Raw genomic sequence first — 21026 nt, 5'->3', positions numbered from 1 at the left:
TATAAATAAACGCTATAATAATAATATTAAACAATAATAAACAATTAAATTAATTATTTAATAAATTATTATGTAATTTGTAATGAAATAAATTAAATAATAATAAATAAATAAATGGTATAAAATATGCCCCACCCCAGGCCCACCTCCACGCCTGCCTAAGTCAGTAACATGCTTTCCCATCAGTACATACAAAGACCAGGGGAAAGTCAGCTAAAACTTAAGTGAGTAATTCAGCTCCTGGTTCCTGGAATTCCTTTTCTTCATTTCAAGGATTCTTAAGAAGTTCCTCTGATATAGCATAGTCTCCTTTAAGCCCTGTGAATCTGTACCAAGTCTTTCTCTGGTACCCAGTACAGACCATGCCAGCAGACATTGTCTCAGGGAGGATAATGCTAGAATACTGAGGGGAAGGGGTGTAGGAGAAAATCTCTCCAGACCTTTTGGAAATTCAAAGTCCTCCAGCCAAGCCGTATTGAGAGGGGAAGGGATCCAAGGCTGAAACCAAAGTGCTCTTTTCTTCCTCCAAGTGATTCATGGGATTTAACTGAAATTCCTCATTTATCACTCACTTGCTCGAATCTCCATCTCTGCCAGCTGCTTAAATAACCTGGTCTTCTATTTTATAGGCAATCTAAAAGCCCTCATAACTAAATTTGCTCAGCCAATTTGAACACTTCCTATCAACTCTATTCTCTTACTCTAAAGTATTTCATTATTTTGTTAACTGAAGATTGTTTTCTCTTCATAAAAGCATCTAGGCATTTTATCTTAGCCAGGTGGGCTTGGAGTCAAAAAAACTAAGGTCTTTATGAAGACCTTAAATCTGGCCTTGGATATTAAATGTGTGACCCAGGGGAAGGCACCTAATCTGAATTTGCCTCAATTTCCTTAACTGCAAAATGATTTCCCAACAGGATTCCTGTGAAGATTAAAAGAGATAATATTTGTAAAGCACTTAGCACATAATATTTATAAAGCACTCAGTGGCAAGTAGTAGGATAATATAAATACTTATTCTCCTTTGGGTGACTTGATAACCTATTCAATCAATTCTACCTCCATCCATTATCATTCAAATGGAGTTAAGGCCTCTATATAATATTCTTTAAAAGAATATGTGGGCTCCAACTGAATTATTTTTCTTTTTTTAAGTTTTATTATTATTTTTTCATATTTAATCACAGTTATTTATCAGCATACTTATAACAGGGGACTTTCCCTTCTAAGCAAGAAAAATAGTTAAACAAATATATCTAGAACAATGACTACCTTTGGACATGGTATGCAACATTCTGCCCCACCTCCCCCTCTCCCCTATCTTCCCCAGACCCTTATCTCCCTGCCAAGAGGATGTATATAAGTTTTATTACTTGTCTTCAGAGACCAAGATTAGTCATAACAATTACTCAGTTTGATTTCCTTCTAGTTTGCCATTTATTTACTTTATTGACATCATTATGTATATTGTTTTCCTAGCTCTCCCTTTTTCACTGTTTCAGTTCATATTTCTTCTTTCCATATTTCTCTGAATTTTTCTCATATTTGGTATTTCTTATCCCACAGGAATATTCCATTATATTCATATGCCATATCCAACGGAACTATTTTCCCTGCTGTCTCTAAAACATGTATCATTTGGTTTTTCCCCTTTGTTTAATATTGGAAAAAATGGCAGCTTTGGGAAAATTATATAACAAACTGGTAATTTGGGCTAAGAACTTGAAAAGTAGAGTCCTAGAGGCCATTGCAAGCTTCTGGAGCATATTAATAAGATAACCACATTACTTGCAATCTAATAATTAAAAAATAAATTTAGTCTTGAAAGAGGTAGAAGTAATAACAGCAACTGTGTACATAGCATTTTAGATTCTATAAATACTTTCTTCTCAATGCATTATTATGCCCATTTTACAGAAGAGGAAATAGTCTCAGGAGAGTAAAATATATTGTTCAGAGTCACACTACAAGTATATGGTGAAGCCAGAACTTGAACCCATGTATGCAGATTGCCATTCCAATGTTTTTAGTCCAAACAGAAAACTTCAACTCATTTCTCTTTCTCTTATTTTCAGGTTGTTTGGTTCGAAGACTAGTCAATGTCTCTTTAGGTATCTTGATTGCCTACCTAAGCATTCCTGTGATTATGAATTTGCTTAATTCCAATCAAGTTATGAATACCTCATTCAACCCTCTCCGAATAGTCAACACTTATGGAGCATTTGGAAGGTATGATTCAGGTGTTTTTTATCCAAATTTATCTTCTTATTCTATTATCTATTATCTTTCTTTTTTTCCCAGATGGACTGTCTCTGTCTCACTTGATTCTTTTTATAAAATTTTATTTATTTATTTAGTGTTTTTTCCCCAGTTATATTTAAAACAATTTGTTTACATTTGTTTTTAAAATTTTTGAATTCTAGTTTCTCTCCTTTACCCACATCCACAGTTAAGAAACCACATGTGAAGTTATGAAAAACATTCCCATAAAAGTCATGTTGTTTTATTATAATTTTATTTTATTAATTATTTTATTATTAATACCTATTATTATCTATAGTACTCTCCAGGAGCCTCAAGGGAAAGTATATCGGGTTAATTCCAGATATGTAGCATTGCTGAACGGCAGTAGAAAAAACTCTAGATTGAAAATGAAAAGACTTGAATTCAAATCCTGACTCACAAAACTATTAGATTCTAATCAGCCACTGGAAATCCTGCTGTTTTTGTTTTTCAGTTGTTTTTTAGTCATATCCAATTCTTTATGATCCCATTTGGGATTTCCTTGGCAAAGATATTGAAACAGTTTGCTGTTTTCTTCTCTATCTCATTTTACAGATGAGGAAACTGAGGCAAATAGGGTAAAGTAACTTATCCAAGTTCATGAAACTAGTAAGTCCCTGAAGCTGGATTTGAACCCAGTTGTTCCTGACTCCACATCTGCCATTCTATCAGCTGTGCTGTGCTAACCAAATAATTGTACTCAAGGACAGATGAGGTTTACTTGATTTTTTAAAAATTGTCTTTTTAAGACAATTAAAGAGAATGCAAAGAGAATGAATCTCTTATCCTTACCATCCTCAAGTATTTAATAAACCTGCATCATTCCTAAAAGAAATAGAAATTGCAAATCAGTAGAAATGGCCATATGATTAGTGTGTGTGTTTTTTAACCTTCCTACAACCTAGATCTTCAGAACTCTAAATGGACTTTCAGAATATTAAAAGAATATCACTAATAATTAATCATTACTTAAAAGCTTCCATTTCAAAGGGGAAACCATGGAAAATATAGCTTGATATAGCTTGATTTGCAGTTCACTGGTACTATCAGGGAATGAACCTTTATAGTCTACCTATATTAATTTACTTCCCCAGAACTTCTTCTGAAACAGAAAACAAGTTATCTTTTGCCAAAGCAAAAAACCTGGATCATTAAAGAATTCCAGAAAGAATCCTGGAGTTTACCTGTTCTCTAATAATAGATACACATAGAAATTCAGAGAGATGATCCAAGATGTCTGAACACAAGTGAACAGAATATCAAAAATGAATTAAATATCCTAGTGTAAGGAGGCAAAGTTTACCTCACAGGTACTACTGAGACTTGATAGATTATGGCTCTGCTGGGACATTCCTAATTCAAAAGAAAAAGGGTAGGCAAAAGACAGGGTGTGGGAGGAAGTGGAAAACTGCAAGGCAAACTGCAATTTATTAAGAAAACCTGTTCATGTATAGAAGTCTAGGAAACATGATACAGAGTACCTTGACTAAGATTAACAGAAGCAAATAAAGAAAAAAACAGTCTTGACACTGGAACAAACTGCAGACTATCTAGACAGAGAAAATAGAAGTCTTTCAAAAGCAGTTTATAAACCTGGCACAGAGACTTAATAGAATGGTGTTGGGAAGAAGCAGGGCTGAGCCTTTAATTAATATCTCAAGGATTCACCCTTTTACACACACTCATAACAAAACAGCTAATTATTTCTTGATTTTTTTTTCCATAAAGATAATTATCTCTTTCAAAAAACAAAACAAAACAAAACAAATAAAACAAGAACAAAAAGAGACAATTCTCAGAGAAGAATCTGAAGACCTGGTTCCTTCCTAGACTTTTAGGGAACTGATTTTGAGGATTCTAGAAAAAGAATGAAATAAAATTCTGTACAAGAAATCAGCCCCAATGTGATAAGAAATGCCCAAAGGTGAAATTCTGAAGATTAAAAAAATAAATAAATAAATAAAAGGAAAGAAACAGTTATGGTAAAAAGTAAAAAGGAGATATTGGTCTAAAGTTACCAATGCAGATGCATAGAAAACCCACCAATTTAGGTTTTTTTAAAAAACATATCTAAAAGATAGAAGCAAAGATAAATGACAGAAGATAATTAAAAATATGTGGCCTGGCCCTGTAAAAAATAGTGTCAGAAGTGCTAATGTTCAGAGTAGGCTAAGGCTGACAAGGAAAATTAAGGACAACAAAATAGGCTTTTTTTTTTAAGCTAAGTTGGAATGAAAAATTGAAGAGAATAAAAGATTACATTGCTTAGAATGCATGGGACAATAATTAATAATAGAGAAAAGGTATTATTTTGCTTCTCTTTTCTCTGAAAACTAAAATGATCTTTAGGACTGGAAAGTTCAGAACAAGACTATCTAGTGATAAGTTGATTATCAAAACACATAAAGAGATAATAGCAACAGAGCACCTAGCTGTCCTTAATGAGTGTGTGACTTAAGGAATCAAGTTAGCATACTAAAGAAAATGGTAAATGTGATGGCTGTGCCATTGTCAATCTTTTTTTTTTTTTTTTTTTTTTTTTTTTTTTTTACTATTGTCAATCATTTCTAACAGTTTATAAAAAACAGCAAAGGTACCAAAGGATTGGATAAAAGGAGATGTTACCTAGATCTCCCAAATGGAAGAAAATCTAATCTGAAAACTCCTAAGATCAATGGGTTCATCTTTGATTTGTGCCATTTTATTTATTAAGACAATGGATGATGAATACCTACAAAAGGATACAATGATCACAAAAAGCTAGCATTTCTTCATCAAAAACAAGTCATGACAAGTTAGTTTTATTTTGTTGTTGTTTTAGACAAGAGTTTGAAGACTGGTAAATCAAGGAAGTGATCTAGAGCTAGCTTACCTAGATGTCAGTAAGGGATGTGGCAAAGTCTCTCAAAATATTCCTGTGGAAAAGATGGAAAGGTGTATAGTACTGACACTACAGTTAGATGGTTTGGTTGAATAGGCAGATTCAAGTTCATGAGGTAATGAAAAGAAAATTAAACATGGAATCACAGAACTAGTTTAAATTCTGCCATTGCTACCCTCTGTGTGTGTGATGTTGGGCAAGTCATTTAACTTCTCTGGGCACCAGCTTCCGCATCTCTCAAATTAAAGGATTTAACTTTAAAGTCCCTTCAGGCTTGAGAGCTATGGTCTAAAGAACTCAATGGACCAGCCAGGCTTTCAAGTGAATATTACAACATTAAAGATTTTATATCAAGAAAAATAAATAAATAAAAATAAAAAGGTTTTATGTCAGCTTGGAAGGCAGTCTTCGGTGGAATTTTCTAGAAGTCTGTGCTTGGTCTTCCTCGCTATGAGATTTTAATTAATGGCTCAGAGAAAGGCATAGGTGATATATTTACCAAATTTATAGAGGACACAAAGGTATAAAATATAATTAGCACACTGAATCACAGAATTAAAATATAAAAAGATCTTTAGAGGCTAGAACTCTGGAATTGATCTAGAGATTAAAAGAAATGAATATAAATTTTCTTACACTGGAGTTCAAAACCTGGCTTTTACAAGTAGAAGATGAGGGAAGCGTGACCCACCAAAAGTTTAACTAAAAAGGATCTGGGGGTTTTAGTTAACCAAAAGCTCAATATGAGTCAATAGTGTAATATAACAGCCAAGAAAAAGATAAAGGCTTCATTAAGAGATGGATAGTGCCTATGACTGAGTAGTTAATAGTTCACAGAGTTCATTATTGTGTTCATTTCGAGACAACACAATTTAGGAAAGACTCTGGTAAACTGGAGAATGTCCAAAGAAGGGCAGTCCAGATGGTGAATAGCCATAAGTTCATGCCCAGTGAAGCTGTGGGAGAATTCTGGGAAAGGAAGTGGAGATATTTAGGTGGGAGAAGACTGGAGAAGGTACAGAAAATATTAGCTGTCACACAAAAGAGAGATAAGATTTGTTCTTTTTGACAGCAAAGGACAAACTAAAAGCCATAAAGAGACAAATTTAAATTTTTCTTTTGGCATTATACAAAAGCATTGTGAGATCAAAAAGGTATTATCACAGGTTCTCTGGAAGTCTTCAACATAAATTGGATTATTGCTTGTTAGGTGTGTTGTAGAAGAATTTCTTATACTTGGACTGGATAACTTCTGGGCTCCTTCTGACTCTAAGAATCTGTGAAAAGTGCCTTTTACTCTATCCTATTTAAGCCTCTCATTTTACCAACGGGCAAATCAAGGCCCAGAATGGGGCAGTGACTTGTATATCACATGTTTATGGCACAACAAAGCCTCAAACTAAAGCTCCCTAGCATTAGGGCCAAAGATCTCCACTCCACTAAAGAGAATCAAAAGAAGATCACTTCTGGATAGAAATACCAGATTGTCATGTTTGTGCACTCCCTAAGATCAATCCTCCCAGAATCACCAAAACAGCAGAAATATTCACAGCCTCGAGCATTCACTGAACAGATTGAAAGAAAGAGCAAGCTCATATTAGCAGATAGTAAAGCATCAAATCACTCTGGTAAAACTGGCTACAAAAAATATGGGGTCATTTTCAGCAGTACTTTTTAAAAAATTGTTTATTGATTATCTTTTATTTTTATATTGCCTAGATTTCCCCGTATATGCTATATTTTTCCCTATATAAAATAAAATTTTAAAGAAAAAGAAAGAAAAACAGCAAATAGATGGATACATTTTTAAAATCTGATATCATATGCAATTTTCCACAGTCATAGACCACTCCCAGCCCCACTGCTACAAAGGAACAACGGAGGCATCTTCTCATATCTCTTTTTTGGAGCCAACCTTCTTAGTACTTTTGTAATGTTCCTTTTTGATCATTTTGTGGTGGCTGTTCTTCCCTTCTCCATTAATGTCATCATTGGGTTACTGTTTTCCTGGCTCAGTTAATTTCACTTCTAAGCAGTTCTTTAGAAGGAGAAGTCTGCAGATAGAATAGCTTCTGGGCTTCTTATGGTCAAATCAGTAGATATTGATTAAGCATCTACTGTTTCTAGGTGCCCTCTTAGTGCTTAACATCAACTTCAACTCCTTATTCTCCTTTGCCCTTGCTCCAAGTTGTCAGAGCTTGTCATTCCTTCTTTTATAGAATCTCTCACACTCAATGCCTTCTCTCTGCTCACACAGCTGTCACCTTAGTTAAAGTCTTTATCATCTCTTACCTGGATTAATGTAGCAACTTTCAGGTTGATCTCCCTGCTCCAGTGGGTCCTGCATCCTGCAGCCAGTCCAATTTTCCTTAAACACTTATCTGTGACTTCCTTATTCAGCCAATCCCAGTGGCTCCCTATGGCTTTTAAAATAAAACATAATCCTCTTTTTTAGCTTTTAAAGCCCTTCCCACTTGCTCTTTCTGCCAAATATCCAAACTGGCCTTCTTTCTGTATCTCATCCAAGACAACCCACCCTTTATTTCCATGTCTTTGCATTGGCCATCCCATGTGCCTGGAATTCACTCCCTCCATACCTGCAACTTAGAGTCTCTTCTATTAAGATGCAGCTCTATATTCTGCATGAAATCTTTTCTGATCACCCTGCAACTATTAATGCCTTCACTCTCAAACTACCTTGTTTTTACAGCTTTGTACATATTTATATTTATTCCTTTTATATTTATGCTATTTATATATATTTATCTATACTTATCTTTCTTATTATGTATGTAAGTTCCTTTCAGAGAGAGATTGTTTCACCAATTTTACTTGCATTCCCAGGGCATGGCACAATGCCTGGCACATAGTAGGTACTTGATTGATTGGTGTTTCATTAGATTTGAAATCTGTTTCTTTTAAGTTAAGTTAATACATCCCAAAGGGATGTGCTAAAAATATTTCTATAATGTTTTGGTAATCCTACCTATGTCAACTATTAAAAACATTTCTAGCTCAATCTGAACATTCGAGGGCATGAAAATTGAAATTTCGAATATATTGTAGCACTGACTATTATTTTTAATAGAAATTGTTATCCCAAGTTTCCACTGTAGGCTCATAATGCAGCCTAGGGTATAATTCCATCATAGTCACTTTAATTAACTAATTAATTTGACAAACACTTATTAGGTGTGATGCAAATTCTAGAAATTTGTTTAGTGAAAGTGACCATTATAGGATGAAATGAGCACAAGCGTCTATTTCCCCATCAAATTAGTACTCTTTCTTTATTAAAAACTTTGAATCCCTAAACAAAAGGAAACTAGAAAGATGATGGGATGGGAAAAAGCATTTTGTTGTTTAATAGTTTTTGAGTTGTGTCTTGTTCTTTGTGATCCCATTTGCGATTTTCTTGGCAGAGATACTGAACTGATTTTCCTTTTCCTTTTCCAGTTCATTCTACAGATAAGGAAACTGAGACAAATGGGGTAAAGTGAATTATCTAGGGTCACATAACTCAGTGTCTGAGACCAGATTTGAACTGAGGAACATATGACTTCCTAACTCCAGGCCCAGGGCTCTATGTACTTTACCACCTAACTGCCCCTAGGAAAAAATGCATATAAATTTCAAATAACTCAGTGTGAATGAGGATGTGTGTATTGGGAGTTAAGGGGTGACTTCCATTCAGTTATTTTAATTACATGTGTGGAAATATCTGATTTTGTCAATAAAACCCTGTCTATAGATACGACTCTGGTAGTTCTCTTCTCATGTGTCCCTATGCTTTTGGAGTATCTTTACTCTGTATTCTGTGCTCCAAATAAAGTGGAATCCTTGCCATCTCCCAGAACCCTTGCCCTGTGGGTTTAAGTTCAAAACCTCGCTAAAATTCCCCTTGTGCCATAAAGCATTCCTGGAACTCACCAGGCAAAACTGAGTGATCTTTCTTTCCTCAAACCTCAGATATTACACTATACTTCTCTCACATTCTTATCCTATTCTAGGCTGCACTGCAATTGTATAATTATTTTTATTACATTACATATTTTTCTTTCATATTCCCGTTGTAGTCTGGGGACCATATCTGATTTATCTTTGTAGCTCTGAGTATATACTGTTGCAAACTGTAGATTAGAACCTAAATGTAGTATAAATATCTGAAATGGAAGTAACATGCCGGTATTTGCTGTGTGGCATCCTGAGAACATATATGGAGGCCTGTTTAGGGGCTAACTTTCTAAGCTTCTCTGTACACTTCCAATTAGGTGCAATGATTTTGTTTTCACTTTCTGTTTTCCTTGGCAGAGCTCTCCCTCCTCCTGCCCTAACAACCCCTTATAATTTCTGCTCCCACCCCCAACTGCTGCTGAGCAATAGCTTTGTGAGACCCATTTCTCAGCCAGAATGGTGCCATGCTTGGATGCCTTCAGACAGCTGTTAATGGGGCCCCATGAGTCAGCTATTAATGGGTGTTCTTTAAGCACTGTGTCTGGGATTTTCTCAGCTGACTGGAGGCCAGACATTAGAACAGACAACCAGTTACTCAGAGTTTGTGTGTGTGTGTGTGTGTGTGTGTGTGTGTGTGTGGCCTTCATTATACCATAAAAGAATTAAACTTACACCCTGTTGGTTCAAAGACAGAAGGAATAAGAAATTAGGGGGAACCTTCCAACCTTCCACCCTGCTGATGGAGCCACTTTTCTGCTTTGCTTGTCTTAGATTATGGTCAGATTGATTGTGGTCAATCAACAGGTATTTCTTGAGTGCCTGCTATGGGTAAACTCACTACTAGTGTTTATGAGACACACAATATTTTTTCACATAGATTATTGTCACTTGCAAGAGTGACTCCCTCAGTATCAAGATGTTCTAGTTACCATAGTAACTACCTCAGATCCCCAGCAACCCAAAATGAAAAATTCTCTAGGTTAGTTCACAGTCAGAAACACAGGCACAGCAAGAAATTGGTGACACAAATGTTCTTAGAGTATTTCCTTCACCATAACCCTACATGCATATTATTTATATCCATTTTAAAGATAAAAAAAAAGATGGGAAAACAGCTTCTGATTGGATCACTTGCCCATGGTCACAAATCTTATAAGGGCCTGAGTCAGAATTTGAACACAGATCTCTGAGCTCTCATTCCTATCTGTTTTCTACTTACACTATGCTGCCATTCAATAGATACAGCATCATAATTTATAACTACCAAGAACTAAAAACAATAATATAAAAAGTTGTCAAATATCTGAATAAAGTAATTTCCAGTGCCTCTGGTACTGGCTAAAACTTTTTGTCATTTTCCCAGGGAGGCAGAGCAGCAAGAACTAGACCGGGGGAATTCTGAACAGCCATGGCATCATGGAGCTTTGTTATGCTTGCTCCATGGCTGCTGTCCCTCTCTAGATATAGCAATATTATAGGCTGGCTTTATCAGTAATACATTAGAACACTGGCAAGGTGTCAAAATTCTGAAAACCTTGCCTCTTTCACAAACAAAATATGTAATAATAATTCTTTCCCTAGGTGACTCTCAAATCTGTGGATTCCCAAGATTATAATTTAGGGGGCAGTACTTAGAGTTCCCTTTTAAATAAGACCAGAATAGTAAAAACAATAACAATAAAGCAGTAGTGAACAGATTACAGTGTATACAGAAAAATGGTCTGTGGAACCTCAACTTGGAATCAAGAAACTGGTCTTAAAATTTGGCTTTGCCATTTAACTTGTGTGTGACCTAAAGCAACCTCTCCCAGAGCTTCAGTATCCTCCTCTGCAAAATGGAGGGTAATAATCCTTGTCCCTCAAAGAGCTGTCATGATGACAATGTTTTGTAGACTATAACAGTCTATAAATGTGAGAGGGGAAAGTCTCTTGGAAAGGGGGATTCTGTCCTCTGGTAGGAGAGGGTACATAGCCCAAATGGATGTTACATGGGGAGTGAGTGAGGGATAGAGCTCCACACATGTAGGATGAGTTGCTGCCTCAGCAACTTGTGCCTCCTACCTGTCTGATGGGCACAGCCTAGACAAGGACCCCTGCAAGGGGACTTAGCTAGCACCCAACTCACCTGGACTGGGGACCAAGGCATTCTCGTGCTGTGGAACTGTGGGAACTGGTCAGGGACCAGACACTCATCATCAGCAAGTTCTGCACATATGAGTGGGATGGCAGTGACCATTGTTGGTGTTCTGTTCCTTGGCCACAGGTTGTTAGTGGCAACAGAGACTTCTGCATAAGCATTTGGGATCCTTGCTCGGGAGAAAGTGCTAGACGGCTGCTGCCTCCCCCCACAAGGACCCGTGTTCCCCTCAGTTTTCCCTCTCCAGCACCCTTCGGTCCCACTCAGCCACTTTCTGCTCACAAGCATGGGCTGGAACCTGGCGTCTTCCTCCATACTATGCCCAGGGAGCCAATTACAATTCCTGATCCCAAGAGTGCCAGAAAATAGATTGGGCTTGAGACAAAAATGGCATAACTTCTATCCACAAATCTATACTCGCCTATTCCTTTGGCTTGTGAGAAGATAAGTCTTGTATATTAAAAAAAAAAAAAAAGTGGTGATTATTATTACTGGTCCAGAAGCCCCAGTGCCATTGGACTTCTTGTAGAAGCCCCACTTAAAGATGTAATAGGTAGCACAGAATGAAATAACGGAGGAAGTTTACCTTGGAACATAGACTGAACTGAATTCCAAATAAATCTCAGGAGTCACGAAAGAGAAAGAAACAGGAGGGAGTGCCTACTCAAGTGGACATAGGTATGAATTCAAATTCTGGGCCTACATTTAAATTTCTGTATAAAAAAAAGAAAACATTATGAATCTCAATTACCTTTATTTGCTTTGGAGAGGGAGAGGAAAATAGGGTAACCAAGGATGCCAATCCAAAAGACAGTGAGTTGGGGGAGGAGGGTGCACTCTAGCAAGCCAAAAACCTCTCTCAAAAGCTAAAGGAAGAGGCAGCTAGATGCCTGGAGCCAGGAGAACCTGAGTTCAAAGGTGACCTCAGCTGCTTTATACTTCACTTAGCCCCAGTTGCCTCAGCAAAAGAAAAAGAAGAAAAAAAGACAAAACAAAACAAAGGAAGCTTATATTCCTGGAAAAGGCCAACAGGATTCAAGTCTCCCACCAGTAGCAAAATGAATCAGGGAAGATTTTAATGGCCTATCACACCATGGCCTGCTCTAACTCTCTGTTGTTTCCACACAGTATCACCAAAGAGAGGACTGAGGTCATCATCCAGGGCACTTCCAGCCTAGTAGCCAATGATTCCACTGCAGTATGGGAGGAATATGAGTTCAAATGTAAGCCTGGGGACCTGAAGAGGAGACCGTGTCTGATCTCTCCGTACCATTACCGGCTAGACTGGCTCATGTGGTTTGCTGCTTTCCAGGTAAGACATTTCAGGAAAAAAATGCAGTTATCCTAAAGACAAATCCAGTGGTACATAACGGCCCCATTCCCGTCCCACCTCCGATGAATGAATGAAAAAAAAAAACAAACCATTTACTAAGTATCTATTATGTGGCAACGTTGGATATAAATACAAAATCAAGATAGCCCCACATCTCAGGGAGCTTATATTCTGGAGAAAATAAAACTTATCCAGAAGTGGCAAACAAGGGAGGGCTGTTCTGACTTGGGAAGCCACAGGGATAGTAATAAAGCAACTTTCTAGTAGCAGTGACAATATTGGTTTGGTTATAGTTTCAGAAGTAGAAAAAGGGTAAGGGAGTAGAGTGTGGATGTGTTCAAAGAAATGACCTCAAGACCAATGGTTCAAGAAATAGAGCACCGGGCCCTGGAGTCAGAAAGACTTAGGTTCACGACATTTTACTAATTGTGAGACCATGTAGAAGTCAAATAACCTCTCTCTGCTTCAGTTTCCTCAACGATAAAATGGAAATAATTAAAGTATCATCCAGGTTTGAAGCAGTAGTAACTGTTTAAAAACAAAAAATAAGGTTTATCACAGTGCCTAGCACATAATAAATGCTCGTTCCTCCTATTTCTCAATGTGGATGAGTAGATATAGAAAGAACTGCATGACATATTACCAAGACAGTCCAGGCTCAAGGGAAATAGTTCCAGATGTGATTGACACCTCCACTATTCCTGGGGAAAAGATTTCTAGTGACTTAGTGGCGGGGAAGGTCAGAAAGGGCAAATGGAGAGAAGATGACCAGGGTGAGAAATTATGAAAGTATAAGCAGGAGGCACAAGGCTACGTCCAAATTCTCTCCCTTTATCCAGAGCTGCCATCACTTTAAACTTAGGAGGCAGCATGGTAGAGCAGAACTGGGTTTTCAGTCAAAAAGCTCACCCCAAATCCTCTGCTCTCTGTTATCTATGTGACCGTAGGAAAGAAACAGGGCTTCTCTTTCCTCATTAGTAAAATGATAAGTGTGGACTAGATGATCTCTAAGAGCTTTGAAATTCTATGATTCTGTGATCTTCCAAAGCAAAGATAATATCATAATAACAATAGCTAACATTTCATTATAGAAGAATATGTGGTGGAATACATTTTCTCTAAATTCTGACATCTCTATTTTAATCCCCTTGTTGAAGTGCATTACTATACATTTCATAGCACTTTATGCCTCTTTTGTTAATATATAGGAGGTCCAATTATGGTCTGAAAATTTGTCATGGAAAATAATGTCTAGGTGGTCGAATTTTACAAGCTAGGACTAAGTTTAGGTTGGATTAGCCTTTCCATATTTTCTGTTATATGTGCCCAGGGAGTGCTAGGCTGCAATGTCACTGTTTTTACTCCTTTTTTATTCCTCTACTTTTATACTGTAATAGAATTAACTTAATTAACCTAAGGTAGCTTGTTATTTTTTTTTTAACAACAAAGGATCGTCATGTTGATGTCTGTCCTCTACTTATCTGTTTATATTTTTGCCATTATGCCACCTTTTCTAGTCATGTGAGCAGGATATTATGAATAGTAATAGCAATAACTCATATTTGTTGCATTTCAAAATTTACAAAGACTTTTCTCAAAAATCCTCAGAGGTAGTTAGTATAAGGTTGGTTATTCTCCATTTCAGAGATTTCACAGCTAAGTGACTAGGAAGGGCATTAGAGCACTTGCTGATAATCTCTGCTACTTGACAAAGAAGAGGCTGGTGGATCACTTGCACTTAGGAGTTCTGAACAACGCTAGGATTAAAGCCAATGAGATGTCTATATTAAGTCTAACACCAGTGCTATGAGCCTTCATAAGTAAGGAGTTGGGGGGAGGTCATCCAGAACCTGGAGAGGGATGAACCTACCAAGTTTCCTTATCATCAGAAATAGGATAGGGCTTATGAATAGAGGCTAAACTTCTAGTATGAGTGGAAGGAAAAGAGAGTTTTGTTGTTATACTGTTAGTAAATATCAAAGCCCAAAGTACCAAAAACCAAAGTTTGAGCCAATTTTCTGATTTTGTTTAGTGCTTTTTGTCCCAAGGATAATGACAGATTCAAGAATCATATGATCCATATTGTGAAACTTGAGCAAACTCTGTGTGTGCACTTGTTTTTGTATGTAGAGTCTGATTTTAGTTAACCTGTTTCATGGAATTTTTATAAAGAAAACCTTTTCTGTCTGAAAGTAAATTTAATATAGTTACTTGAACATTAGCATACTTTGCCCCAATTGACAATGGAACAGAAGCAAATGCTATAATAAAATTGCCCACTTACCCTACCTCCTCTAAAGACACATCACAAACTTGTGGGATACTGCAAGCATGGTTCTCAAACTTATTAAATGTTTGCTCAATGGATGTCTCATCTCACCATTCTGTAAAGGGAAAAGCACTGGAGCAAGAGCCAGAGGGTTTCATTCCCATCTCTTCCACTTTAAACTTGGGCAAGTCACTTAATCTCTAAAAGGATCCGTTTCTTCACCTATAACATAAGGATATTTACACTCTCTACCAATCACAGTGATTGTGAGAATTAAAATAGATGATGTATGTGATTAAAGTTTAATAAAAATGTTAACTATAATCATTATTATCTGACATTCAGAGTTTTACATTTCAGAGGCTGAATCAACAGATGGATGAGAACATTACTGTTCACATTGTAGACCATCTTTCTTAATAATGCAATTCAGAGGATTTTTTTTTAAGGTGACATGTAATGTCATTGTGCAAGTGGAGTTAATGATTAAGTCCTCTAAGAGTGTCACTTGATTGAGTCAAATTTGACATTTAAAGTCAGAGCCATAATTTGTGTCCTTCCAAGCAATGACCTGTCCATTGAAGTTGTAACAACATGTCACACAAAAAATTGATAAGAATAAATTTTTACTAAAAGATGATTTTTCCAGCAGTGGATTTGGACTGACATCATCCTTTTTAAGGGAGTATCCCAGAGATCTGTCCCTGTTCCTCCAGCAGTTTTATCAGTGGTTTTACTAGAGATATTCATTCTATACCTAAAATGACAAAGTTGGTAGAGATGGCTAGTACATTATAAATTGCAGAAATAGGATACAGAAAGATCTCATTAGGCTAGAACAATAAGCCCAATTTAAAACAAATGTAATAATAGATGCAAAGTTCTAGAGGTTTTAGCTAACTAAAGATAAATGAATCAGTGATATGAAAGGAATGCCCCCAAAAGGCTACTATGATCTTGGGTTATTTTTATAGAGAAGTATAATATTCAGTGAGCAATATTTGTCTCATGGATCCCACTCCAAACTTTCTTACAGAACTTTACCTAGATTTCTTATCTTTATCACATTCTACTTTGTAGAATGGTAGAACATTTTTGCTTCTGGATTTTCCCCCAATTTTCCACATATTTATTATGGATTTTGCATGTTTTTAGTTTCTCATCTTTACCTTTTTTATATTGTCTTGCACATTATAAACCAATATTTGTTTAATTCAAATTTGGTAAATATTGGTTCAATTAATTTAATCACCACACAGCCCTTATTAATAAGTAATGTCTTAAAACTTGCTTCTACTATCTCCATCCAGAAAGTGTATCCTAAATACTTTTCTGTACCTACTCTCTTTTAAAAAAAATTTTGTTCAATTTTATTATATTTTCAGTACCAAATTCTACCTTATCCCCTACCTTTTCCCATTGGGTAAGTAAGAAATCATTACAAATTTGAAGTCATACAAAACAAATTTCCACATGTACTTAGTCTTTGCTTCTTTTTACCATAAAAGTTGTTATTCTTTGACAGTAACTGTGGAATTATGGGTCAGGAAAAACTCTAGCCACTATAACTGAGGCCAGTGTAAAAGGCCCAAAAGATAGGCAAGGTGGCTGTCACATCAACATGTGAATCTTGTGAATCACCTATCTGCAAAGATGTGATTATAGAGTGGACTTAACAACAGAACTTTTAAGAGCACTCTTTTGCTAACATTTATCTTTCAGCTGCCCATTCTAATGGCTCTGCAGAACCATAAAGTAAGGGCCATCTCAACTGTTAAACTCAGGGTTATCAGCCTGCAAGTCTAACATAGAGAAAGACTCTCATGAAGGTTCCCCTTGCTGATTAAAATATTATGTTAGCTAAAAGTGGAAGAGATGTCAGATATGACAGAGGGTACTATGATACAATGTTGAACATCAGTGTCGCTTTTGAATTTCCATCATTGTGTGTTCTACAGTGATTGTTATGGTTAAGTTAGCAATGACAAATTATTGTGTTGAAGGCCTATTCATCCTTTATCTATTTTTAATACTCCATGCCATATTTTCTCAGAATAACAAGAGAAGCTTTGTTTTTCATTTGAAATTCTATTTTATCAAAATTCTACCCATTCTAAAACATTAATAATCTTGAGATTTTTAGATTTCTTAGTACATGGTGAAGGTAGCTAATAAATATTTACTCTTTTTTTTATTATAGCTTTTTATTTACAAGATATCTGTATAAGTAATTTTTCAGCATTGACAGTTGCAAATCCTTTTGTTCCAACTTTTTTCTTCCTTACCCCCATCCCTTCCCCCAGATGGCAGGTTGACCAATATATGTTAAATATGTTAAAGTATAAGTTAAATACAATATATGTATACATGTCTAAACAGTTATTTTGCTGCACAAAAAGAGTCAGACATAAATATTTACTCTATTGAATTATATCATTAGAATTCTAAGGTCCAGGATAGTCCCACTGAACTTTGCCCTGATCAGACCAAATCAGTAATATTATGTCCCTCCGTAGATACCATGTTTTAAGAAATATCTTTCCAAACTGGAGTATAGTCACAAAAGGATGTCCAAGATAAGAAGGAAATTTGAAACCGTGAACAGAATAATCCAGATGTGGTCTGACAAAAACAGTTTACAATATTACTCTCACCTGTCTCATTTTGCCCAGACATGTGTATTAATTCACTCTAAGCTTTAGGATTTTTCCTGGTTTTGCTATATCACAAGTATCATAGAAAAATCAATGGAAGAAACAGGAGATGTTTAATCTAAAGAAGAGAAAACATAAGTTTTAAGAAAGTAGGGACCATGTCTTAAATTATTTTCATCTCCTCCAAAACCTGGTACAGTAGAATGGGGAAAGAGAAGTATATAGAACTAGGATTTTAGTGGTATAGAGAACTCCCAGTAAGGAAGCTTTTTCTACCAATACAGATCAGCAGTTTATAGTCATAGAAAGTTGCCTGAATCACTGAGAGGATAAGTTACTTGGACTAGCAAGGGTTGCTTACTCTTAGACCAGGTTTCTATCAACTATTCCTCTTGACCCCTAATAAATATATATTTGCCTGACACGTAACTTTTTTATTAACATAGTGAACGAAACATCAAGGTTGTTTAGTTTTAAATCAATCAGTGAATCAACAATTAAATCTCTTACATAATTACATAATTACTATGTGTCCAGCTGTTGCTGCCCTCAAGGATCTCACATTCTAATCTGGAAAACAGCAAATAAATACATAGATCAATATGAAAAATGAGCTAAGAGAGGAAAGCTCTAGGAGCAGTGTTAGGACTGTCAAGGAAGGGGAAGAGCAGGAAAAAGTCTCTTGTAAAAAGTGACAATTGAGTTAAGTTTTGAAGGTAGTCATAAGTTCTAAGAGGTCAAGGAGAGAAGAGAGAGTATTCTGGGGATGGGGGCAGACAGTACAAAGACACAGTGATGGAGGGTAGAATATGCAAGGAATAGTAAATAAGCAGGAAAGATTGGAAAGGTGGGAAGGGATCGAGATGTGAATTTTTAACTGCCAGGCAAAGGGCTTAAGCCACTACTTCATTCATGGGGCTTCATGGAAAGACATGTGGAGCTATGTGGAGAACAAATAAGATTGGAAAGGTACTTGAGGCAAGGAGACCCTCTAGAAAGTCATCACTGTATCCCAGACCAGAAATAATGGGGTCCAACACTAACTGGTGATTGTGAGTAAAAAACAACATATACAAGAGACACTGGGACAATAGAAATGACTAGATTGGGCAACTGTTGATTGAATCTGTGGAGTAAAAGTGAGCTATCAAGAATGACAATTCCAAAATCTGTTGATGTGCTCTGAAGTAATTGGGAAGTTTACTAGAGAGAAGGGCTTAGGAGAGAAGAAAAAAGAATGACCTTGCTTTAAGCCTGCTGAGTTTGAGATGCCTTCAGGACATTTCTTTAGAAATGTCCAATAGGGAGTTGGTGATGTAAGACTGGGGCTCAGAAGAAAGACCAAGGCTAGGTTTCTTCCCTCTATTTTTGAGTAACTGCTGCCAATTGGCAAGTCAGCCCAGGAGCTCTGGGAGTGGCAGAAGTAGCCCACACCTCACAGCCCGTGTCTGGGAAGGCAACTCCTGTGGAGAAAGAGCCAGCAATCCCCTACAACTGCTGACCAGCCGCCACCTATGGAAAAATGAGCCAATTTAGCCTGGCTGAAGCTGTGAAGCACCCTGAGAGAGAGCCAGGAAGCAGTATGTGCAAGGCAAGACAAACCCCCACCTCCACCTCAGCCATCCCCTCGCTTTGCCAGAAGTCTGGGGAATCTCCACACTTCCCGTCTATTCCTCTGCCCTTACCTCAGGCCTTACTGGAGGGAGAGTCATTGTGAAGGAGCAGCCTGGCAAGTGATTCTGCTAACTTTTTAACCCCCACTGCAGAAGACCCAGAAAAGAAAGTTCTCACTGCCAGTCTTTGATCAATAAATGGTTCAACATCAGAAACTGACATGATTTTTATTAGGAAAAATGACCTTAAAGAAAAGCCATCATTATCATCTACTTTATCAGGTCACCCTAAAGACATGGGATCCATTTTTTCTATATTTATGGTCTCTCCCATTAGAATGTGAGTTCCTTAGCATGAGAACCATCTTATTTTTCTGTTTGTATCTCCAGGTCTAAAATAATATTTTGCATATTATAATAAATGCCTTTTCATTCATATATATACTTATATATAACATCTGTATAGTAATAATAATTGAACCCATAGGAACTTATCAGATCACCAAGTGGATCCTAGACAGAAGAGTCTTAGGAAAAACCACAATTAGTGGGTTTGGATGAAAGTTTAGCAAAAAGACACTAAGAAGAGTGGTCAGAAAAGGAGGAGAACCAAGAAAGAGCAGTGTATCTGTTTGTCTATGTCTCTGTCTCTGTCTCACATACACATACAAACATGAGAAATGAGAAGAAGGCAATTCGATTTGGCAGTTACAGAATCACTGGTACTTTTGGAAAAAGCAGTTTCATATGAATGATAAGGCCAGAAACCAGACTACGGAGAGGAATGATGGTTACTAAAGATAGTGCTTCTTTTTTGCAAATTTAACTAAGAAAGGGGAGATGTAGGTATAATATGAGAAAAGGATGTTTGGGTTTTTGTTTGTTTTTTTAAGAATGGGAGAGACTTGGGTATATTTGTAGGCAGGAAGGAAGAAGCAGGACAGAGAAACAGAGACAGAGAGAAACAAACAAAGAGAGAAACACAGAGTGTACAAAGAGATAATAGCATAATATTCTGGAGAAAAATTTGATAACAGAATCAAAATCCAGAAAAGTCTCTTGTCCAATAGGCTGAAATATAATAGGCACTAGAAATCATAAAAGCTTAGGTTACAACATTGGTAAAGGCAGGATGAGAGAGATGATTGTTATTTCTACTGTATTCTGTCCTGGTCAGACCATATTTTTTGAGTATTACTATATTTAGTTCTGAGTATCTTATTTTAAAAAAATTTTAGTTGAGCTTTATTTTTCCAAATACATGTAAAGATAGTTTTCAACATTCATTATTGCAAGACTTTGTGTGCCAAATTTTTCTCCCTCCTTCCCTTATCTCCTCCCTTCCCAAGACAGCAAAGCAATCTGATATAGATTAACTATGTACAATTCTGCTGGTCCCTCATGGAACTCTGAACCAATTGACATTGACTTCCAAAAAAAGATAACTAACATAACTAACACTAATTATGAGAAGACTTGAAATTGTGTCAAACAAGAATTTATTAAAAGAACTGGGAATGTTGCCTTTGGAGAAGAAAAGACTTGAGAATCTGATGGATGTGTTCAGGTATTTAAAGGGCTGTTATATGAGATTACATTTGTTTTGCTTGAGGATTAATTAGTAGCAGTATGCCAAAGTTTGAGAGGTAAATTTCAATGTAAGGAAAATCTTCCTAATAGTCAGAGCTGTCCTAAAGAGGAATGGACTATCTTAGGAAGCAATGAGTTGATCTTCCCTGAAGGTCTTCAATTGAAAGCTGGTTAGCCACTTGGAGAGGTAGAAAGGTAAGAAATAGATTTAATGGCCTCTGGGATCCCTACCAGTCTTAAGAGTCTATGAAATTAATAAATCGATCAATGGCAGGGATGGGAAGAAACGGCCATCCTGTCTAGAATGAATAA

At 36.5% G+C, this 21026-nt stretch overlaps 1 protein-coding gene across 1 annotated transcript in view; it reads left to right on the top strand.

Moving 5' to 3' along the window:
* LMF1 (lipase maturation factor 1) overlaps window positions 1-21026 on the top strand; it is a gene marked incomplete at its 5' end in the record, with an annotated part of 469398 nt that overhangs the window by 405845 nt on the left and 42527 nt on the right. Inside the window, 2 exons of the mRNA XM_051973182.1 lie at window positions 2076-2229; window positions 12384-12567. Of these exons, the coding sequence (XP_051829142.1) occupies window positions 2076-2229; window positions 12384-12567 (338 nt within the window). The remainder of the gene's footprint in view (window positions 1-2075; window positions 2230-12383; window positions 12568-21026) is intronic.

The sequence above is a fragment of the Antechinus flavipes genome, chromosome 1, assembly GCF_016432865.1.
Source record: "Antechinus flavipes isolate AdamAnt ecotype Samford, QLD, Australia chromosome 1, AdamAnt_v2, whole genome shotgun sequence".
In the NCBI taxonomy this organism is placed as follows: Eukaryota; Metazoa; Chordata; class Mammalia; order Dasyuromorphia; family Dasyuridae; genus Antechinus; species Antechinus flavipes.
The sequence above is the reverse complement of the archived record's forward strand: the minus strand, read 5'-3'. Positions and strand labels throughout refer to the sequence as shown.